Raw genomic sequence first — 23,410 nt, 5'->3', positions numbered from 1 at the left:
ACCAGGGCATGTGGTGCACTATTGTCGAGAAAGGTGGCAGATATTTGATGATGCTCATGCCAGAAGACAGCAGACCAATCTTAGCCGACGTCAACTCCGGAACGATAAAGACAAACAAGAAGATGTGGGTGCAGGACAACATAGGTCACTATCACCACAAGGATAGGATGCTCCCCAAGACACCGATCAAGATCTCCATTGCTGTTCCGATCACCTACCGCCAAAACCTGGAAAACTACAGGGTGCGACCTTCCTTGGAGGTGAGGCCACCGAAGAGAAACCTAGGGATGTCCACTGTTTCCAACGCAATAATGAAGTGGAAACATGAAAGGACACATACAGCATAAAAGCGTACTGTCCTACCTCATCTGTTGACTGACAGAGACCACCGACAGTTGAAGAGGGTCGTAATGTGTAATAGGCAGACCTCTATCCAGACAATCACACAGGAATTCCAAACTGCATCAGGAATTCTAAACTGTATCAGGATCCACTGCAAGTACTATGACAGTTAGGCAGGAGGTGAAAAAACTTGGATTTCATGGTCCTGTGGCTACTCATAAACCACACATCATGCCGGTAAATGCCAAACGGTGCCTCACTTGGTGTAAGGAGCGTGAACATTGGACGATTGAACAGTGAAAAAACATTGTGTGGAGTGACAAATTACAGTACATAATGTGGCGATCCGGTGGCAGGGTGTGGGTATGGCGAATACCCGTGAACGTCATCTGCCAGTGTGTGTAGTGCCAACAGTAAAATTCGGAAGCGGTGGTGTTATGGTGTGGTCGTGTTTTTCGTGGAGGGGACTTGCACTCCTTGCTGTTTTGCATGGCACTATCACGACAAAGGCCTACATTGATGTTTTAAGCACCTTCTTGCTTCCCACTGTTGAAGAGCAGTTCCGGGGTGGCGACTGCACCTTTCAACATGATCAAGCACCTGTTTCTAATGCATGGCCAGTGGCGGGGTGGTTACAAGACAATAGCATCCCTGTATTGGACTGGGCTGCACAGAGTCCTGACCTGAATCCTATAGAACGCCTTTGGAACATTTTGGCACAATAACTTCGTGTCAAGCCTCACCGACCGACATCGATATCTCTTCAAAGTGCAGAACTCCATGAAGAATGGGCTGCCATTCCCCGAGAAAGCTTCCAGCACCTGATTTAACGTATGCCTGAGAGGGTGGAAGCTGTCATCAAGGCTAAGGATGAGCCAACACCGTATTGAATCCCAGCATTACCAATGGAGGGCACCATGAACTTTTAAGTCATTTTCAGCCAGGTGTCAGGATACTTTTGACCACATAGTGTAAAAGTAAACTGAGACCAATGCACAAATTTATGCTTCAGATACTGCAAGTGTCATTATACCTAATGCTGATGTCACAGGATCTGAAGCACTACTGCGTGTTATTTAGCAGTCATTGGTTCAAAGTGAATGAGAAGACTGGCACTGACAGCAGCACTGTACACTGTTGCTGGTGTCATCACTGTAGATGAGAACGGTTCAAACACATTTTCTTTGTAGTTCTCTGGAAGAAGGGGGAAACAGTGGGGACAAGCTTCATCTAACACCAAAAATGTTTTGGGGAAAGATGTGGAATGGAGTGGGTTAGCTAAATCTCATCCATTTAGTAGGGCCAGCTAGAAAGATGATGTAGGATGCTATGAGGGAGCACCTATAAATTTTATAGTTAATATGCAATGCTGATTAACTCCAGATGAGCTGTACAGGGAACAAACAGATGCACAGGTAGAGCCATGCCTTGATGGTCCTGTATCCCTCACAGAAGTGCCAAAGCTGTGCCCTTCCTTCCCCTTCTCCCTCACAAAACTACCTTCCAGTAATTTGTATGGCTTTAGCAAATTTTATTTTGTAAACAGGTTTAGTAAAAATACAGGTTTGTGGAAAAGTATTAGTGGTATTAGTTGCATGCACTATCTCTCATTTCACTTGTACCTTGAAAAATGACGGTGTGCTCACCAGTCAAAATATCGACAGTTGTCAATGATGTTATATGGCCGCGTTCTTGTGAACATTCAACATGTCAAGAGAAGGTCAAGTTTCAGAGGAAAAGTACTGGATGGAGTATCTAGTACACTACTTATACCCTGTTTTCTTCCCCCACTACTGTGTCTCACTCCGGTCAACTGTCGGCAGAAACTGAGAAAAATCGGAATCCTTCATTCAAATAGTGTATTTGCTTCGGCACCTGCCTGCAGACCATTGAAATACCACAGCAAAGAAGCAGCAAGAACTCCACTGTTGAATATGAGAGAGCTGTGTGGGTGGCTGGTGTGGGAACAGACATCTGCTCCATAGTAGTCATTTCTTCACAATACTACTCTGACAAATAGACGCTGTAGAAATGACACTGCAACAACAGCGCGCATCTACTGTTGTGGTCTGTGGGTAAGGCTTCTTCTCGTAGGCAGAAGGTAGGACATAGGGGGTAGGAGAACTCAGATATCTCTCTAGGGGTAATTCTTAAACTAGATTTTTCTTGGCTGTTTTCATTCAAGTCAGTTTTGCACCATCTCTGTGTATGTGTCCTTGGCAGGAACATATCTCACCACGCCCTTGATACAGCCCTGTGCACAGATCAGATACTAAGTTCTGGTGTTGCCAGAGATAAATCATGGCAAAGGTACTGGACTCAATTTTCTGCCAAGTAAACGCCCATGATTTAAGAATACCTCCAATACCTGTCTGAATGGTGCCAATTAGCAAGTGGAATGATTACTTATTTATTCATTTTTTTTAAAAAAAAGCTCATACCCTATCACCAGTGTGTATTGCAACTAATTAATTCAACTGACATATTAACTTTCTTTGAGCACGTAATAGCACTGTACCATGCCCTAGTAATTTCTGTGCCCTAAGACCTGCAGTGAGTAGAGGTACACATAAATGTGTTCTATGTTTAATTGAATAAAACAAACCAAAATCAACAAAGAAACAACTTACAATACATACTGATAGGTATAAATTTCAATACTTTGCACACTCACATGTGTAAAGAGAGCATGGGGAACTGCCTTGGTGCCTGTTGCTTCCAGGTAATCTTGCCAAATGAAACTGTCATCTGTAAAGGTGAAACAATAAATATACAGAAAAAAATGTTGTTAAATATACAAACCAATATATTAGTGCATACATTAAATGTACTAAGTCATAAATGAAATACATATTTTATTGCACGACCACTAGTTTCTTTTAAAACCGAGTGCTGATGATAGAGGGCATATGGTCACAATGTAAGTATTTTACAAAAGAGAGCATAGTGGTTACAGTGGGTGAAACAGGCAATAGTACTGACAGACATCCAAGTATTCTAGAGTGTGTGACCTTGTAGAGATAGCATCAGCATCATATCATGCCAGTTGAGTCTGTATATGAAATTGGCTGACATTACCAATCTCATTTACATCCTCCTGCCAGGAACGTTAATTACTAGTTGGAATGGCTGCCTTCAGTGAGTGCAGTGTCACAAATTGTTATGGTTTATGTTGATTCCACCAGCAGGTAGAATTACTTTGGACACGTCCTTCACCTCAACAGGATAGATAAGGGAGTCTGACTGGGTTAACAACAAAACCTTAAGCAGGTAGTAAAATACAGTAGGACATAGGTCTTAAATAGCACCTTTTTGAGTGTAGGGAGGACAGAAAAAAACCAAATTCTAGGGGAGATCAGAACTGAAACAAATACTCATTTTGAGAACGTAACTAAACAGAATAAGTTTACCATACTGTATTCATGTGAAAGCTGTTAGTAGAGAATTTTCAGCAATACACAAATTATAATTCCGAAAGAGTAAAAATAAAACTCAGTTAACATAATCTGCCTCTCTGAATGTCATGTAACCACTGGTATATGAATCTCATATAACCACTGGTATGGATGTTATCGTTACACAGTTTAAATTAGCATTGTACTTCTGTAGAGCAGACATGGAGAAACCAGAAGTTATCATGTACACTAGGAATTATTATACACTTAAGAACATTAACATTAACAAATTATTCTAATGGTGGCATCAGGAAACATGAGCAACAAATTTTCAGGTAATCGTACATCTTGAGGAAAACTTTTTATGGAATTCTTACACTCACTTCCCAATACATTTACTCCTTAATAGTTTATGTTTCTTGAAATAAAAATCACTTTCACTGAACTGAAATATACACAGTCACAATACAAGACAAACAACTGACACGTAAATTTTGCCTTCTTGTCCAGGATCCAGAGTTGCAACAAGCTCTCATCTAGCTGGGATCCTACCAGTTCAAAAGAAAATTAAAACATAACTCATTAACCACATTACACATTACCTGAATATTTAAATTCAGGGATTCAAAACTTTCTGGTAGCTACATGGCAAATAGAAGTGTTAGTTACAAAGTTGCATTATATATTTTGAAAAATAAAACTGTAATCACGTAAATATTGGCACAATCTAGGGTGCAGGCAATGTGATGTAATGGTAAGTGTCACTGGCTGGAGTGCTGTGAGGCACCAGTTCAAACCTGACCACCAGCAATTATTTGTTATTTAGTACTTGTAGTTAATGGAAGGTTACTGAAATATCATTTATGTTTGTAATGTGTGCATTTTTAGGAATATCCAGTGAATGAATCAATACCAACATTCTCGAATTTCTGAAGTCTGCATGAACAACTGCACTCTCCATCCACAATGCCAGTTCTGTTCTGGCTGCATGCTGGTGTTTGAAATAAACATGTTTTCAGTGATAAGCATTGTAATTCAATGATGACCCTGCTTTCAGATTTGGACTTCATTCTGGTAACAATGCAATACTGTGTGGTGGAGATGTCCAGTACTTATACTCACGAAACCAGCAGATTCCAAGCCTGCAGTAAATCAGCTGCACATAAGGTACCTATCAGTGTTTAGCAGGGACTCTGGTCAGGACCCAATGAAGTGGGTGACAGGATTTGACTGAATCATATGGCAACATGATGTGGTTTGCAAATGTATACTTTGTCTCAGACAGCACTCAGCACATCCCAGCTATGGTTCGAGAACAATGAAGGGAAGCTTAATAGCTGGGACATATTCCAGGCTGAACTAAACAATTTGGTGACAACCAGCAGCAAGTTAGAAGTTAGCTTGGCTTAGCACGGGAACAATTGAAGAAAAGGGCTCAATGTCATGAAGAAATGATACAGTTCCACATACAGAATGTTTTGTACTTTTGCAGCTTTGAGAACGAATATGAGGGAAGCTGACAAAATTGCACAATTGATGAAAGCAGTCGCAGAAGACACGGACAAGCTCTTCTGGTAAAGAATGTCACAACAACTGAAAAATTCATCAAGTGGTGTCAATGCATCGAGGAAATGCAACAGAAAGCAGTCCGACACAATAGGTATGATCGACTCCTGACCGTGGTCCCTACGACAGTTGTGGAAGACTGACATACCCTTTCCTTACCACAGCCAGTTGGATCTAGAACACAAAAAATAGTGACTTTGAATGTTGACTCTATACATCACGTGGTAACAGAGAATGTTAAAGAAGATGTATGTCGTCCCTTGGCACCAACCTCCACCACCAGTCAGTGCATCATAAAGAATGGACTCTGCCATTTGACAAACATAGGTACACACAACTCTTCCGCCAAGCACAGCAACCCACAGAAGAACAGACATTTGCAAAATGGGGGGCAGCATGCCAGTCTGCTTTCACTGTGAATGACTTGGACACATTGTACACTACTGCACAAAAATAACATGAGAAATTTATGACTACTATCCCGCAAGACATCAATCATCACAACAGTCTTATTCCCGCCAGTTAACGGCAGATGTCAATGGTCAAACTTGTGGGACAAAGTCACTTCTGTATCCTGGATGGAGTCACTCCCTAACATGCCATTCCCCATCACCTTACAGAGAAACCAACTGCTTGCCGAGCCACCGAATTTGGGAAAAGTAAGTTAGGCGACCAGCTATGGAGATGAAGTTGCCATGGATGATAATTCGGTAATGATGACAGTTACCGAGAAGATAGGAAATCTCATTGATGTCATCATTACAGCCAACCTGCCTGGGTGCTAGCTGACTCAGGGACTTCTTTTTCTGTAATGCCAAATGCTTATCACCACCAGTTAAAGAAGACCATGTTGTGCTGATTGTGCTGAAGGTCACAAATGGGAAATACATCCAGGTGACAGGGAGATGTATTACAAGAATGACAGAATGTAGCTCTTCGAATATGTAATTTTAACAGAAGGTAGTCATAATGTTATTCTTGGATGGGACTACTTGTAGGCATTACAAGCAGTCATACATTATGAAAGATTAGAACTGCAGGCTGACAAAGCTATCAATCAGCACAAATAGTGTAGATCACTCTGGGCAGTAGTTTGCCATTGAAGACTTTGTTATCCAGTCACCAACAAGGTGAGTTCCATTGTCAACAGAGATGCTTAATTACACAACCGCAAAAAGCAACTCAAAGCTACAGAAGAAACCTACATGCCTGCAGCAGCCATAACCATTGTAGGTAGGAAGGAGAATTTTGAATCACAAATTGTCACAAGCAGCCACATCTCAGAACAAAAAGGTATGTGGTTGGGATAGTGGAACCAGTCCAGGAAAGGCAGCTGCTTCCTCGCTGCTGCCACTACAGACAACACAAAAGAGGAAGCTACTGTTGAACTGACAATAGGATCTGGTCCAAACAAGGAACAACGTCGGTGATTTTTTAAAGCTTCGGATCTCAAGTCGAGAAAAGACAGACCAAGCAGTCCAAGGCAAAACACTGTAACAACACTGGGGACCATCCACCAATTAGCCACTCATTTATGTGATGCTGGTTGAATGATGGATAGTCCAGGAGGAAGTGGAGAAGATGATGCAAAATAATATCATTGAACCTTCAGATAGTCCTTGGTGTCCGTGTAGTTCTTGTGAAGGAGGACAGCACATGGCATTTCTACCTGAAGTACTGATAACTGAAAAAAATTATGAAGAAAGATATGTATCCACTGCCACCCATTAATGGCACCAGAGGCTGCTTGAAAGCAGGAAAGCTTTTTTCAACCAAGGACATACAAACAGTCTGCTAGCAAACTGAGATTGGCAATACTGAGACCGAGAAAGGACTCCTTCCTATCTTGTCATAGTCTCTATGAGTTTAAAGTTGTGCTGGACTGTGTAATGCTCCAGCCACCTTCAAATATATGATGGACAACCTGCTTTGATGCCTTAAATAGATGATGCAACTTTGCTATCTGGATGACACTGTTGTTTTCACAAACACATTTGATCATCTAATTCGCAACTGTGCTGCAGGCTGTTGGGACTGCAGAATCCCCCCTGAATCAGATAAAGTGCCTCTTCGCCACCAAAGAAATAAATATCTTGGAGCATCTAGTGAATGGCGATGGTGTCTGTCCCGATCCAGAGAAAATACAAGCAATCACAGATTTTTTGATTCTTCACCACACCTGCTATGTGAAAATGAGCTTTTACTGCAGGCGATTCATAAAGGCTTTCTGTACCTTGCAAGAACTACTGCAGGGACACACAAAATTTTCCTGGAATGAGGTACAAGAAAGGTATTTACTTGTCCTTAAGGATGTACCAACATCTTCTCCATTCCTAGCATTGTATGATAAGAATGCTGAGACGGAACTTCACACAGACACTAGCTGTTATGAGATAGGGTGCAGTTCTAGTGCAAAATCAGAAAGGTGCTGGAGGGCCATATAGAGGAATCATTTCTAACTGCCCAAAATCCCAAACCCCTCGCCTGAATCAGACTCGTTTTTTTTTTTTTTTTTTTTTTTTTAGGGCGCAAAACTGCTATGGTCATTAGCGCCCGGTCTGTGACTTAGGAAGCAGTAAAACACCAAAAATGGAAACCAGCAGCAATGGGAACGAAAGTCATAAAATTGGAGAAACTAAAACCAGAAGGAAGGCTTAAAAAACCACTACAGAAGGGGGTTGGTTGTCCCAAAAAAAACTTCAAATGACTGACGTCATTTCACTGGCACGAATGAACTCTAGAACGCGATCGGCCGATCGAGTGTCATCTGCTAAAATTGACGATATATCAGGCGACAGCTGTAGACGGGCGCGTAACATATGAAAACAGGGGCACTCAATTAAAAGGTGTCTTACCGTCCACAGCTGAGAGCAGTGGGGACAGAGTGGGGGAGGATCGCCGCTTAAAAGATGTCGATGGCTAAAAAGACAGTGCCCTATCCGGAGTTGAGTTAAAATTACCTCCTCCCGACGACGCGTTCGGGAGGAAGAGGTCCAAGCACAAGGAAGAGTTTTCACGTCCCGCAATTTACTTTGGGGAAGTGTCGACCAATGCGCGTGCCATAAATGAACAACACGACGACATAAAACGCTCAGTAGATCGGCGACGGGAATCGATGGAAAAGCTGGCCGAAGAAGAGAGACTGCAGCCTTGGCTGCAATATCGGCCGCCTCATTTCCGCAGATACCAACGAGTCCCGGGAGCCAGAGGAACGCCACCGAGACGCCCCCCAGGTGGAGCAAGCGCAGACAGTCCTGAATCCGGTGGACCAGAGGGTGCACAGGGTAAAGAGCTTGGAGACTGAGGAGAGAGCTGAGAGAATCTGAGCAGATTACGTACTGTATCCGCTGATGGCGGCGGATGTAGTGGACAGCCTGGAGAACAGCGTAAAGCTCCGCAGTATAAACCGAACACTGGTCGGGAAGCCGAAATTGATTTGGGGTGTCGCCAACAATATAAGCACTCCCTACACCTAACGATGTTTTCGAGCCGTCGGTGTAAATAAATGTGGCCTCCGTCATTGCTGCACATAGAGCAGCAAATGCCCGATGATAAACAAGTGTAGGGGTACCATCCTTGGGAAATTGACAAAGGTCACGGAGCAGGCAGATCCGGGGACGGAGCCAAGGCGGTGCTGTACCCCAAGTTGTCCAGAAGGTTTTAGGAAAGCGGAAGGAAAGAGAATGGAGCAGTTGACGGAAGCGGACTCCCGGGGGTAGTAGGGAAGAGGAGCGGCCTACATACCCTACATCAAAGGAGGCGTCGAAAAAAAGGTCATGGGCTGGATTAGTAGGCATGGAAGACAGATGGCTAGCATAACGACTCAGGAGTACTGCCCGCCGATTGGACAGCGGAGGTTCAGCAGTCTCAGCATAAAGGCTTTCCACAGGGCTAGTGTAAAAAGCTCCAGACACTAAACGTAATCCACGGTGGTGGATAGAGTCGAGACGCCGAAGAATAGACGGCCGAGCAGAGGAGTAGACTATGCTTCCATAATCCAATTTCGAGCGCACTAAGGCGCGATACAGGCGGAGAAGGACCACTCGGTCCGCTCCCCAGGAGGTACCATTCAGGACACGGAGGGTGTTAAGCGATCGCAGACAGCGAGCCGAAAGATAGGAAACGTGGGAGGACCAGCTTAGTTTTCTGTCAAACATAAGACCCAAGAATTTAGCGACGTCTGAAAACGGAAGGTTGACAGGACCTAGATGTAAGGAGGGCGGAAGAAACTCCTTACGTCGCCAAAAATTGACACAAACGGTCTTACTGGGTGAGAAACGGAAGCCAGTTTCGATGCTCCACGAGTGGAGGCGATCGAGACATCCTTGAAGACGTCGTTCAAGAAGGCTGGTCCGTTGAGCGCTGTAGTAGATCGCAAAATCGTCCACAAAGAGGGAGCCCGAGACATCAGGAGGGAGACAATCCATAATTGGATTTATGGCGATGGCAAATAGTACAACACTCAGCACAGATCCCTGGGGTACCCCGTTTTCTTGGGAGAAAGTACGGGAGAGAGTAGTGTTCACCCGCACCTTAAAAGTGCGCTCTGCCATAAATTCGCGAAGAAAAAGGGGCAGCCGGCCTCGAAAGCCCCAAGAGAACAGTGTGCGGAGGATGCCTGTCCTCCAACAGGTATCGTATGCTCTCTCCAGATCAAAAAATATTGCTACCGTTTGGCGTTTCCGGAGAAAATTGTTCATGATATAAGTGGAGAGAGCAACAAGATGGTCAACGGCAGAACGATGCTTCCGAAATCCGCATTGGGCTGGTGTTAAAAGACTGCGGGATTCTAGCCACCAAGCTAAACGGTAATTCACCGTACGCTCCAAAACCTTACAGACACTACTCGTGAGAGAAATGGGGCGATAGCTAGAGGGGAGATGTTTGTCCTTTCCAGGTTTCGGAACGGGAACGACAATAGCTTCCCGCCACCGTTTGGGAAAGGTACTGTCGGTCCAAATTCGATTATAAAGGCGAAGGAGGTAACGCAGACTAGGGGTTGATAAATGCAGCAACATTTGGACATGGATACCATCCGGTCCCGGGGCGGAGGAGCGAGAAGATGAGAGGGCATGTTGGAGTTCCCGCATGGAGAAAACAGTATTGTAGCTTTCGTGATTTTGAGAGGATAAAGCAAGAGGTCGCACTTCCGCTGCACGTTTCTTCGGGAGAAACGCTGGCGGGTAATTTGAAGAGCTCGAAATCTCAGCAAAGTGCTGACCCAACGAGTTAGAAATTGCGACGGGGTCCACTAAGGTATCATGCGCGACAGTGAGCCCAGAGACCGGGGAGAAACTAGGCGCGCCTGAGAACCGTCGAAGCCGACTCCAAACTTCCGAGGAGGGAGTGAAGGTGTTAAAGGAGCTAATAAAGAATTTCCAGCTTGCCTTCTTGCTATCGCAGATGACGCAACGGCATCGCGCACGGAGCTGCTTATAGCGGATACAGTTGGCCAAAGTAGGATGGTGACGGAAAATGCGAAGAGCACGTCGCCGCTCACGTATTGCATCACGGCATGCCTCGTTCCACCAAGGAACTGGGGGGCGCCGGGGCAATTCGGAGGTGCGTGGTATTGAACGTTCCGCAGCTGTAAGGATAACGTCGGTAATATGTGTGACCTCATCGTCGACGCTGGGAAAGCAACGGTCAGCGAATGTCGCGAGAGACGAAAAAAGTGTCCAATCGGCTTGGGCAAACTTCCAGCGTCGCGGGCGCATATATGGCAGTTGAGGCTGCAGTCTGAGGACACATGGAAAGTGGTCACTCGAGTGTGTATCATCAAGGGCGAACCATTCGAAGCGCCGAGCTAGCGGAACAGTACCGACCGCAAGGTCCAAATGAGATAAGGTTGTCGTGGAGGCAGACAAAAATGTGGGGACCCCAGTGTTGAGGCAAACTAGATCCGCTTGGTGGAAGACGTCTAGCAATATGGAGCCACGTGGACAAGGATGAGGAGATCCCCAAAGCGGGTGGTGGGCATTGAAGTCCCCAACCAGCAAATAGGGGGGTGGAAGCTGACCAAGAAGATGAAGGAGATCAGCTCGTGCCATTGGTGTGGATGATGGAATGTATACAGTACAAAGAGAGAACGTGTATCCAGAAAGGGAAAGACGGACGGCGACAGCTTGGAAGGAACTGTTTAAGGGGATTGGGTGATAATGGAGAGTATCATGGAGAAGAATCATGAGTCCTCCATGGGCTGGAGTGCCTTCAACAGAGGGGAGGTCATATCGGACGGACTGAAAGTGAGGGAGAACAAAGCGGTCATGGGGACGCAGCTTTGTTTCCTGAAGACAGAAGATGACCGGCGAGTAGGAGCGTAAGAGGACCGACAATTCATCCCGATTGGCTCGAATGCCGCGGATATTCCAGTGGATAATGGACATGGGGTGAAAGGAAAATGGAGGAATGTGACCAAAGTTGCTGTCAACTCAGAGACTGCTCGGAGCTAGCAACCGACAGCATGGAATGGCATTCAGCCGAAGGCAGAAGATCCTGATCCATAGGTTGGTCAGGAGCAGTCCCTGCCACCAGCGATCGGCCGGTTGACCGGCCACCAGCAGTGCGCCTCGGCGACACAGAAGATGGCCAAGGGCGATTTCCGCCAGGTGGTGCTGTAGAGGGGGCACGCCTTGGCGGAGAAGGAGAGGAACTGGGTTTCTTTGTAGCCTTCTTGGAAGAATGTGGTTTAGATGAAGAAGGAACCGATGGTTGTGAAGTTGCGGTACGTAAAAACTCTTCACGAGTATGCTCTTTTTTCGAAGACTTGGCGTCCGACTTTTGGGCTCGAGATGTAGCAGAACTCGACGAAGGGTGAGCCACAGAGTGGGCAGGCGAAAGTGGTGAGGTTGAACGAGCGATCTTTGCGCTGGCCGATCTGACGACCGTGGTACTAAAGGTGAGGTCGCAAGTCTGCGTGGCCGCCTCCTTTGTTGGCCGAGGAGAAGCAAGGACAGTGCTGTATTTTCCTGTCTGAGGCACGGTGGACTTGCGACTGGCGAATAATTTTCGAGCAGCAAAGGTCGACACCTTTTCCTTCACCCTTATTTCCTGGATGAGCTTCTCGTCCTTAAAAACGGGGCAATCTCGAGAGGAAGCAGCGTGGTCACCCATACAGTTGATGCAGCGAGGGGATGGAGGTGGACAAGCACCCTCATGGGCATCCTTGCCACACGTAACACATTTGGCTGGATTGGAACAGGACTGGCTGGTGTGATTGAACCGCTGACATCGATAGCAACGCGTAGGGTTTGGGACGTAAGGGCGAACGGAAATTATCTCATAGCCTGCTTTGATTTGCGATGGGAGTTGAACTGTGTCAAATGTCAAGAAGACAGTGCGGGTTGGAATGATGTTCGTGTCAACCCGTTTCATTACTCTATGAACTGCCGTTACGCCCTGGTCAGACAGATAGTGCTGAATTTCTTCGTCAGACAATCCATCGAGGGAGCGTGTATAAACGACTCCACGCGAGGAATTTAAGGTACGGTGCGGTTCCACCCGGACAGGGAAGGTGTGGAGCAGAGAAGTACGCAGCAATTTTTGTGCCTGGAGGGCACTGTGTGTTTCTAACAACAGGGTGCCATTCCGTAATCTGGAACAAGACTTTACAGGACCTGCTATTGCGTCGACACCTTTCTGAATAATGAAAGGGTTGACCGTGGAGAAGTCGTGACCTTCATCAGACCGAGAAACAACAAGGAACTGTGGCAACGATGGAAGAATCGTCTGTGGCTGAGACTCAGTATACTTACGTTTGTGAGCAGACTTAGTGGAAGGTGAGGAAACCATTGCGGAAGAATCCCCCATGATTACCGGCGTCTCCGATGGCGCGCTCCTCCCTTGTGGGGGCCCTCTCTGAGGGCACTCCCGCCTTAGGTTCACACCTCAGGTCACACCTCCCGACAAACGGACGGAGGGACCAATCGGCATTTTCGGAAGGTATCAGCTCGGGTAATCACCCCTCCCTGGGCCTGGCCGTTACCAGGGGGTACGTACGTGTCCTACCTGTCTACCCGGGGTGGGGAATTACGCGTTACCCCGTCACCGGCTACGCACGAAGGGCGTGGGTCGGCCTTCAGACACACACAGGGAGGAAGAAAGAGAAAGGGAAAGGAAGGAAGAGAGGTCTCAAACGCCGCAGCGGAGAAAAGGGAAACAGAAGAGGTAAGGAAAAGAGAAGGACAAAGGAAGGAAGAAGACAAAAGCAAGGAAGGCGAAGAATGCAGTACATTTACGAGCGTCCGTCTCCGGACGTAGGCACAAACCATACTCCCAGATGGGGAGAAAGGGAAGGAAAGAGCCAGAGGTGAGGGGAGGAGGGGCGAAGATAGGGATGGGGAAGGATGCGGAAAGGGAAGGTATGCAGCCCGGAAAGGAAGGAAGGCCACATTAGCTCGGGGTCCCGTGCTCGCTACGCACGTATCCACAAAAGAGTTGTGGACCCCCTGGGGGGACCCTGGGACATTACGAGGCTCTCCAAACTAAATATAGTTCGAGTTCCGTAATACATTATTGGCACTGAAGTCACCTGGTAGGAGAAATGGGTGGTGGAATTGTTCTACAAGACCTGAGACAGTCTCAAGAGTCCATCACACCCTGTGGAAGTAAATACAGTGGGCAGACAGTGATCTTCTGATCCACATGAACTTCAATGGCTACTGCTTGTAGATCAGTAACCAAGGCATGAGCAGAGGAGTGGTGCATGGCAGTAACAAAAGCAGCGACATCTCCCTTGGCTCTTTCAACAGTCAGGTCATCCTTCTGGTGGAGGGTGGAGCTGCTTAGCACAGGGGAATCAGGGCTTCAAAATGTGTTTCTAGTGAACAGGCACCTACACGGTGTGCCTGGGCTAGGAGTTTCATTTCCTCCACGAGTACTGAATCCATTCAAGTTCCACTGTGGTATGGGAGTCATTTATCAGGGGAGTTGCACTTTCACCCTGTATTTCCACCAGGGAAGTGAGCTCAAAAGGGGGAAGAGGGAGGGAGGGTGTTGGGGTAGGTTGTGTTATGGGCTTTTAAATACAGCTTTACATGTGGGTTAACAAAAGCAGGTAGTAGTACTGGCATTTCATTGTATTTATTTAAGACCTGCTGTCTGAGATTTTAAAAAACTATTCATACGGTATACAATTTTACATGTAATAGTACATTGTTCCACACTACTAGCAGAATTTGTTTTGAGCAATAATACAAGGGTAACAACAATCAATTACAGATAAAATTAGCTTAGTTGTAGGAGTTAAAGTAATAAACATTAGTAATTTAGAATAAAATAATAGAAAGATAAAAAAGGGATGATCTACAAATTTTCTTTAACTGTTAAAAAAAATATGTAACATATAAGTTATATAACTATAACCTCATGTTGTTGCTATTCCAGGTGGGAGGGCCTCGGCAAAAACATAGTGCCTGTCCCACGTGAAGTAGCATACAAAATTATGTCTTCTTGCATTACTAAATAAAATACATCACGAGTGACTCTGTGTGTATTTGTTTCTACTGTCCAAGAACTGTACTACTTATTACACCTTTTACGTGCTTCTGCAGGACATACCCACTGCACTATTAGTGTTACTATATCTAGACGTAATTCTATATGTTTTATGTGTGCTGTTATGTTGTATGTTTCTGTGAGTGATGCTGTTTCACTTGACCAGTGCCATATGCAAGAGGGAAGCCTCTGAACTTAAACTTTGAGCCTTGCTTACCGATATGGCATATCCTCATATATAATGATTATCTCGTTTCTTATATTAGTAATTTTCCTTTACATTATTTAGTCATCACATTAAAAGTGCAGTTTAGGTACATGAACCAATCACATGCTACGATTGCTTTTCTTATAACTAACTTAATTTATCTTTTCAGGTGTCATACTCCTATATGTTATGAGTCTGTGTCTAATGTTGTTGTTGTTGTTGTTTCTGTTGTCATTTTGTGTGTCTGCAGCTACATCAGTGTCTGTGGCTGTGTTGCAGTTTGTGTCCTCCAAGGATCTTTACTGTGTGTGTGTGTGTTCAAGATCTGCCATACGGATTTTCTTGCCTATAGGCATCATACAATGTTCTTGAAACCTTATCAGCAATGTTGCCAAGAGCACACCATTTGTCTGGGTCACATAACATTCTTTGATGTCCTTATATTCTGTTATAGGTCTTACGTGTGAGAGGGTGTTGCCGTGTAATGCACGTGTTCAGGAGACCCATATACCTCACATAAGCACATGTCACTCTGGCTAAAGCCCACGTGATTCAAATGTGCTGGGTACGGGCCATGGCCAGTCAAAAAGTGAACCATGTTGTAGGTTGGATCTGCAAGCTTCAGCTTCAGTTGTCCCTATACACTGATGGAGGAGGAGAAAACGCGAAGGCCTTTATTGGTCGTCCCCCACTCCCACTGCCATGTGTTAATGCGCCAGCTCTTTAACTGATGCCTCCCTATGATGTTTTCCAGTTATTTCTCAAAGCTTGTTGTGTTTGCTCCTCTGTAGCCAGTATGCCACTGCTCTGTGGCAGGATGTGATGTCAATGAGGCAATTCCCCAGAATCACACATAAGGCTTCTACTGATGTGGTGCCAAAACACACCACATCCTGTCTAGTATGTTCCTCTGTCTTTGCCTCACTATGTTTCTATGGGTCATTAGACACAGACAGTGTGCCCATGCACTCACTGCAAAGCATGCTATAGCTTCCAAGATAGCTGTGTGATACGTTCATAACACCTGCAGAGGTAGTGAGTATTGTGTGGTTGCTAGTTTGTGGATCAGTTTTGATGCTTTGTCTATTGCCAGTCTTGTGTGGATATTGAAAGTACGTTTTTCATCAATATGTATTAAAAATATCGAGTTACTGGGTTCCTCTTTATGTTAATAGTATCCCATTTAAAATTGGATTGTTTTTCAGTGGCCTTTTGAGTAACAGATATACTTTTCTGTTTGCAGGTATTGTGAGTTTGTTCTGGCTACTTCAATCACTTATTTTGTTTTCTAGACGTACTCGTGAGTTTGCTGATCCAATGACTAATAAGTCGTCTGCATAAGCAACTATCCCATTTACCCTCTCATCCACATCCAAATTGTTTAGGAATGCCCCAATAGCAATATCCCAAAATATTAGTCCACAGATTTAGCCCTGTGGGCATAATTTCATTATTTTCTTGACTACTTTCTGGTGTCATGTTACCCACTCTGCTCTTCTATTTTTGCAATAATCTAGTAAGCTGTTGTTATATAGGGCAGTTGGAAGTTGCATCTCTCTCAACCTAGCAAAAAATGGATGCCACCAAAGGTTATCAAAACCACCTGCAATTTACATTAAAATTGTAACTATGTATTTATTGTTTATCTTGTGTATTATTTCTAATGCATGATTAATTGCATCATCTACTAATCTTTTTGTCCCAAAACCATATTGATGTGAACTTAGGCCAAAGAGCCACCTGTGTGAGTGTAGTTGATCACAAAGGAGCTGCTCCTGTACCTTAGCCAAAGTGTTTGGGAGGCAGATTAGTCTATGTTTTGGGGCCAGTTAGGTCGCTGTCCTCCGATTTCTTAATAATTAACACATTGGCAGTTTTCTGAAGAGCAGGGATTCTTCCTTGTTGTCAGACATTGTTTAAAACGTCCGTTAGAAAGGGGGGGGGGTGATCTGTGTAACAGTTTTTTTAAGAGTTTGCAAAAGTGTTCCATCTGGGTCAGTTGCCTTTCTATTTTTAAGTCTATCAACCCCTACCTGACTAGTGGCATCGGCTGTTGGAATAGGATTTTTAAGAGCAGAAATTAACAATGTTGTGAATGTGGGAGGCACCATAGCTTTATAGATTTTTTTGGCCTAGTTGTTTTAAGTTCCTGGATCTTCCTTTCTTCAAGGAATATACTGCAGTCCCTACTCCAGACAGAGTGATCCGCAGAACAATTGAAACACTTCAAGTGAAACGAACAACTGACTCCTTCATGGGCAGCCTTATCACTTTTATCACAAGTGACTTCTCCCTTCTATCCTAGAGTGGTGTGCCCAAAGTGCTGGCATTTAAAACAGCGCATTTGGTTCGGGTCATGGGGCCACACGTTTAAGTGAAGGAAACCTGTTTTGATATCCTCTGGCACTTTAGTGCTATTGAAGGTAAGGATAAAGGAGTCAGATTTTACCAGATCCCCACCCACATGTTTCATATTTTGCACATCAAAGATACATTCCTGAGCCACTCATCTATCAATTCTTCATTGGGAATATCTACACGATCTCTACAAAAGATTAAGTCTTTGCTGTAGTTCAAGGTGCTGTGTAGGTCCGTTTCGATGGTATATTCCCAAGGCATTTAGCTTTCTGGAGGTTCATCGCTTATTGGGAATGACATGTTTCAACCAACAGTGTTTCACTGTGCAATTACTCGACCGATTTTGAAGTGCCAGCAACGCTCTCTAAAGTTTTTTTGAATACATAAAGGCAATACTTTCTCAAAGGAGCCCTCTTTCTTTTAACTATTAAAAGCACATTCTGATTACCAGCATACATTCTGTTACTAGAACCAATAGTTTTGGAAATAATTCCTGAGTGAGGAGGACTGGCTGATGAGCCCTCTTGGTGGATTGGGTGTTAGTATCTACCAGTGGCCCACCCATGCCGCTGGGAGGAGAAGGAGAAAATTTTGAGGGTTCCATCTCGGTCTCATAAGCACCTATGGAAATAAGTGACCTGTCAGACAAAACCCTTCTTGCCCGAAAAAGCCATACAAAACTGAAGTGTGGCAGTTTTCCCAGAGCCTGCCTGCTAATGACTTTTCCACTTCGACAGCCATGCATCTCACTGCCCAGTTCAGGAATCCTGAGGTCACCAAGGTTTTTCTAAATCACTTCAGGCATATGCCAGGATGGTTCCTTCAGCAAGACTATCCTCGTTACACTCATCTGTAAATTTACTTACTTGTTGTTATGTGTTTGTGTACCTGTATATACGACTAATAATGACTACGAAAACAGGTATGCGGGTAAGCAAAGTGAACACATTATCATAGCCAAGATAGACATGAAGAAAACAACCCACCATGGCAATAGAAGTTTGTATGCCAGCTAGCTTCACAGATGACAGAGACATTGAAAGAATGTGTGATGAGACAAAAGAAACCATTCAGATCATTAAGGGAAAGGAAAATTTAATTGTGGTGGGAGATGAGTTCAACAGCAGGAAAAGGAAAAGAAGGAAAAACAGTAGAATATGGAAAGCAGAGAAGCAATAAAAGAGAAGGTGCCTGGAAGAATTTTGCACAGAGCATAATTTAATCATTGCTGACACTAGGTTGTATACATGGAAGACATCTTAAACACTAGAAGGCTTCAGGTTCATTACATAATGATAAGACACAGATTTTCAAACAGTATTTAAACGAAGGTATCTCCAGGAGCAGATGTGAACTTGGATCATAGTTCATTGCTTATGAACTGCAGATTAAAACTGAAGAAATTGCAAGAAAGGCAGAAAATTAAGATGATGAGATCTGGATATGCTGAAAGAATCGGAGATTGTTGAGAGTTTCAGAGTGAGCATTAGGCAACAGAAACTGCAAAACTGCTATGCAGAAATGGCAAGAGGACGAACTCAAGTCTACAGAAACTTCTATTACTAGATGACTGACAAATACAGCCTCTAGGAAAATTAAAGAGGCCTTTGGAGAAAAAGAGAAGCAACTGCTTGAATATCAACAGCTCAGATACAAAAACAACTGGTACTAACCAAAGAAGGGAAAACTGAAAAGTGGAAGGGGTATATAAAGGAGGTATATGAGAGAAATGAACTTGAAGTCAACATTATAGAAAGGCAAGGGGAATTAGATGAAGATGAGATGTAAGATACGATACTGTGGGAAAAATATGACAGAACACTGAAGACTTAAGTCAAAACAAGACAAGGCCCCTAGAATAGAAGACATTACCTCAGAACTTCTGACATCTTTAGGAGAACTGGCCATGAATAAACTCTTCCACCTGATGTGCAAGCTATGTGTGACACTGGAAATACCCTCAGACTGCCAGAAGAATGTAATAATTCAAATTCCCAAGGAAGTAGGTGTTGACAGGTCCAAATATTATTGAACTATCGGCTTAATAGGTCATGGTCGCAAAATACAGAGACAAATTATTTACGGAAGAGTGAAAAAACTGGCATAAGCTCAGCTCAGGGAGAATCAGTTTGGATTATGGAAAAATGTACGAACATGCGAGGCAATACTGAGCCTATGATTCATCTTACAAGATAGGTTCAGGAAAGGCAAATCAACATTTACAGCATTTGTAGACTTAGTGCAAGCTTGTCACAGTGTTGACTGGAACACACTGTTTGAAATTCTGAATGTTGCAGGGATAAAATACAGAAAGTGCAAGTTTATATAGGCCTACATCTTGTACAGAAATAAGACTGCAGTCATCTGTTGAAGGACATGAGAGGGAAGCTGTAATTCAAAAGGGAATCACACACAGGGTTGTAGTGTATGCCCAATGTTATTCAATCTGTAAACTGAGCAAGATGTAAAGGAAAGAAAAAAATTGGAGACACAATTAAAGTTCAGGGAGAAAAAATAAGAAGTTTGAGGTTTGTCAATGGCATTTTAATTCTGTCAGGGACAGAAAAGGACATATTAAAAAACAGTTGATGCCGAGCGAAATATATTAGGAAGCAATACACTAGAGGGGATAACAATATGTATTTAGTACTAACATTGGCTTTGACCAGTAATGTAGGAAACATGCAACAAATGTCGTAAAAATGGTGACTACAACACAATATGGGTGATGATTTTTCAACACGCTGAGTTACAGATCAGTCAGCCGCTACAACTAGTTTTCATTTTTGTTTTCATATTTGCTGGCTATGCCAACTCACAACCAAACTGTCACTTTCCCACCTAACCTAGGCCTTGGGCTAAGCTACAGATCAGTTTGTCAGCACAATCAGTCCCCCCACCCTCTCTTTTCACATTCGTTGACTTCACCAACTAGCAATCAAATGGAGAAAACGCCCATTACAAGGTGACGTCCCAGCAGCCATTAACATTATGTCAGTGGTCAAAGGCAATAACTAGATCAAATCCTCTTGGCCCATTAATAGTAGTAAAGAGTTTCCCTATTGCTCAGTAAAATAACTGATGATGGCGAAAGTAGAGATGTTATAATATGTAGACTGACAATGGTGAGAGAGAGAGAGAGAGAGAGAGAGAGAGAGAGAGAGAGAGAGAGAGAGAGAGAGAGACAGAACTTGACTACAAGAAGGAAGTAATTGACAGGAGACATTCTGCAACATAAAGGAATCATCAATTTACTACTTTAAGGAACTGTGTGTGAATGGAGGATCGTAGAGGGAGAGAAAGACTCAAATACTATAAATAGGTTCAAATGATATAGACTGCAGTAGCTTTTCAGTGGGGAAGGGGCACAGGACAGAGTAGCATGGAGGACTGTGTCAGACTACGCAACAAAGGCTTCAGTCTCTTTCTTTCCTTGCGTAAGCTGAAAAATCCTACATGACTGGAAGACTACTATCACGCTGAAGTCTCACCAAATTCCAAACCAATCAGCATAAAATCTAGTTTCTCTTGTTTTAGGCCTACATCACTTCATCATAGGTAGCTAGAAATTTTGGTATACAGTTAGATTACTGTTTCATATATTAAGCATCTTCATTAAAATATATAGGCCTATATATCTTTCACACACAACAGTACTTTCAAATATTATATAAAAGAGAAAGAATAACAATTTCATGGCGCCACTGGAACATCTTTTATTAAGGTCTCTTACTGGGGGACGAACCACATACATTACAAAGTATTTATCTCTTTCGTGCATGAAAATAAAGGTAGACATAGCATTGATCTTGATTAATTCCAAGGTGACCATATTTTCTAGACCCAAATTTGAGACAATAAAAATGTTGATATTGCAAAAAATTAATTAAATGTAATAAATACAAAACGTCACTTTAATTCATTACAAAATGTACGTTCACTTTATTTTATTAGTACTTCCTACAAGCAAACAAACTGTATTTATCAGTGTTGTCAATTTTCTTCAGAATGTCTGCATTCTTGAACTGCATATAAAAAAATTCAACCCTAATGTTATCATAATTCACCCTAATCATTAACACTGCACTCATAATTCATATAACATGCTGTGTTTTGTCACTGGTACATATATCATTCATGTGAGAAAATGCCCTTTCAGTAGCAGCCTTAGTACCAGGAAAAGAATAAATCCACGAGTAAATTTGAGAAATGCACGAGTATGACTGAAATGAAAACTAATAATAATAATAATAATAATAATAATAATAATACATAGCGATATAGGTGAAATAAATATCTAATTCAGCCTCGGGGCTTAAATCGCTTAATAATTGCTAAATCCTGGGCAAATGGGTGTCCCGTATTACTTCTGGAAAAAAAAATGTGGGACACAAATACAAGCGTCGCAACTGTCTCGAAAAAAAAAAAAAAAAAATGGAACGGATGGTCGGCTTATTCAAATATTCTTCGCTACGGAAATCTACTATCAAATAACATGTCTCCTCAGACATCGTCAATGGGATGGAAAAAAGTAACGGTGACAGAACGGACAAGACAGTATTACGCGCTGACAGATTGTCTGTTTCGCAATTAGAAAATGTTGCTTTGTTTCTTGCTTATCTATTCTCCTTTCGTATTATTACTAAACTGCAAGCTTTGCAGAACGGAGATTTTTCCTATTATTTATTGCCTGCGAGAAGTATTCTTACATTAGTCTAATTAGTTCTCCACTAAGGTAGAAAAACGCAGCGTTTAACCGGTAACTACACAAGAAATAAACTTGAAAAGAAAATTCCTACCATGATCACCCAACATCATTCGTTTGACAGGTCAATTATTGAAACCAAACTAACGCGGCACACCACTAGTCCCGTCTAATATCATAGACTAAAGAGCAAATCCATCTGTCGAAAACCACTAGTGTAACTGTTCATTTTTATCATTGTATTCATTTTTAAAGTTAATTTCATAATAACAAGTACTTATTGTTAAAAGCAGATTATTCATATTAATCTATAAATCAAACAAATCGTGTTAATGAGATATCGACTGTGTGAGCTCATGTTTGTGATGTAGTTGCACTTTCATACTTCTTTGCTTTTGAAGTTTGTTTATTGTTGTGTATACACTGTATACGTTGTGAGAGGAAGCGGTAGTGTGATGATTGATGAATGATGAATCTGAATTGTGCGGCTAGGCTGCACCGACTTCGGAAAATCTTAAAACTGGCAGTTCGTTTACCAGACGAACTGGAATATGCATCACGACATACGTACATTAAAAACAGGCAGATTAATGATTTCGTTAGGGCTTTGCATCACGGTGGCGTTTGTGTGGACGATTCAGATTTTAAGAATTACACTAATAAATTAATCTCGGAGTACAATATGTTAGTGCGTGGTAGTGTTGCCGATTCAAAAAGACTTACTGAATTGCAACCGATTATTGACATCCTCAATAAGAAGAAGCATTTGGAAGAGTCTTTGGATGTTTTGAATGAATTAAAAGGAGGTAAAAGTATTACACGCACACAGTTTTAAACATTCAACCTCTAGTAGTAACGCGACTGCTTATTCTTGCGTTTGTCTAATAAGGAATGGAACATACAATCCATCTAATATTTGATTTGTTTTTTATTGATCCCTGAAGTCCTGTTATGTGTTGTTACACACGGATATGGGACACAGTGCTCATTGATTAGAGATAATATAAATTGATGAATTAAAACAGTTATTGTTGTCTTTGAATAGGTGCCGCTGATGACAAGGAATTTGAAAGAATGGCTGAAAATGAAGAGAAACTCTACAAGGAGAGACTGGCAGAAATAAATTCAAAGGCTTGTATCTGATTGTGTAAGAAACATTTGTAGGATACTTGTGACCCAGTTGTAAAATAGAATGAACACATTGATAACCTGGTTGAGGAAGTCAGTCTGGTGTGATTAACATTTACCTATAAATATATCTCACTAATGCTAGCTTATTTTGCATACTATTGCACACTGCCGCCCTCCAGTATAAATCAGTGTTATTGGATCTACAAAATA

General features: G+C 43.0%; 2 protein-coding genes across 2 annotated transcripts in view; one reads left to right on the top strand and one right to left on the bottom strand.

The window, feature by feature from the left end:
- The window catches only part of LOC126190842 (scm-like with four MBT domains protein 1), a 179,104-nt gene extending 156,857 nt beyond the window's left edge, over positions 1–22,247 (bottom strand). Inside the window, exons 1-2 of the mRNA XM_049931422.1 lie at positions 22,164–22,247; positions 3,017–3,090 (exon numbers count right to left, since the gene is read on the bottom strand). Coding sequence (XP_049787379.1) covers positions 3,017–3,090; positions 22,164–22,182 — 93 coding nt within the window. The 5' untranslated portion in view covers positions 22,183–22,247. The remainder of the gene's footprint in view (positions 1–3,016; positions 3,091–22,163) is intronic.
- Positions 22,248–22,465: 218 nt separating this feature from the next.
- LOC126190839 (peptide chain release factor 1-like, mitochondrial) overlaps positions 22,466–23,410 on the top strand; it is a 73,588-nt gene continuing 72,643 nt past the window's right edge. The window contains exons 1-2 of the mRNA XM_049931418.1: positions 22,466–22,875; positions 23,115–23,200. Of these exons, the coding sequence (XP_049787375.1) occupies positions 22,536–22,875; positions 23,115–23,200 (426 nt within the window). The 5' untranslated portion in view covers positions 22,466–22,535. The remainder of the gene's footprint in view (positions 22,876–23,114; positions 23,201–23,410) is intronic.

This window comes from Schistocerca cancellata, chromosome 6 (genome assembly GCF_023864275.1).
Source record: "Schistocerca cancellata isolate TAMUIC-IGC-003103 chromosome 6, iqSchCanc2.1, whole genome shotgun sequence".
Classification (NCBI taxonomy): Eukaryota; Metazoa; Arthropoda; class Insecta; order Orthoptera; family Acrididae; genus Schistocerca; species Schistocerca cancellata.
Note: the sequence above shows the minus strand (reverse complement) of the source record. Positions and strands in the feature narration are given on the sequence as shown.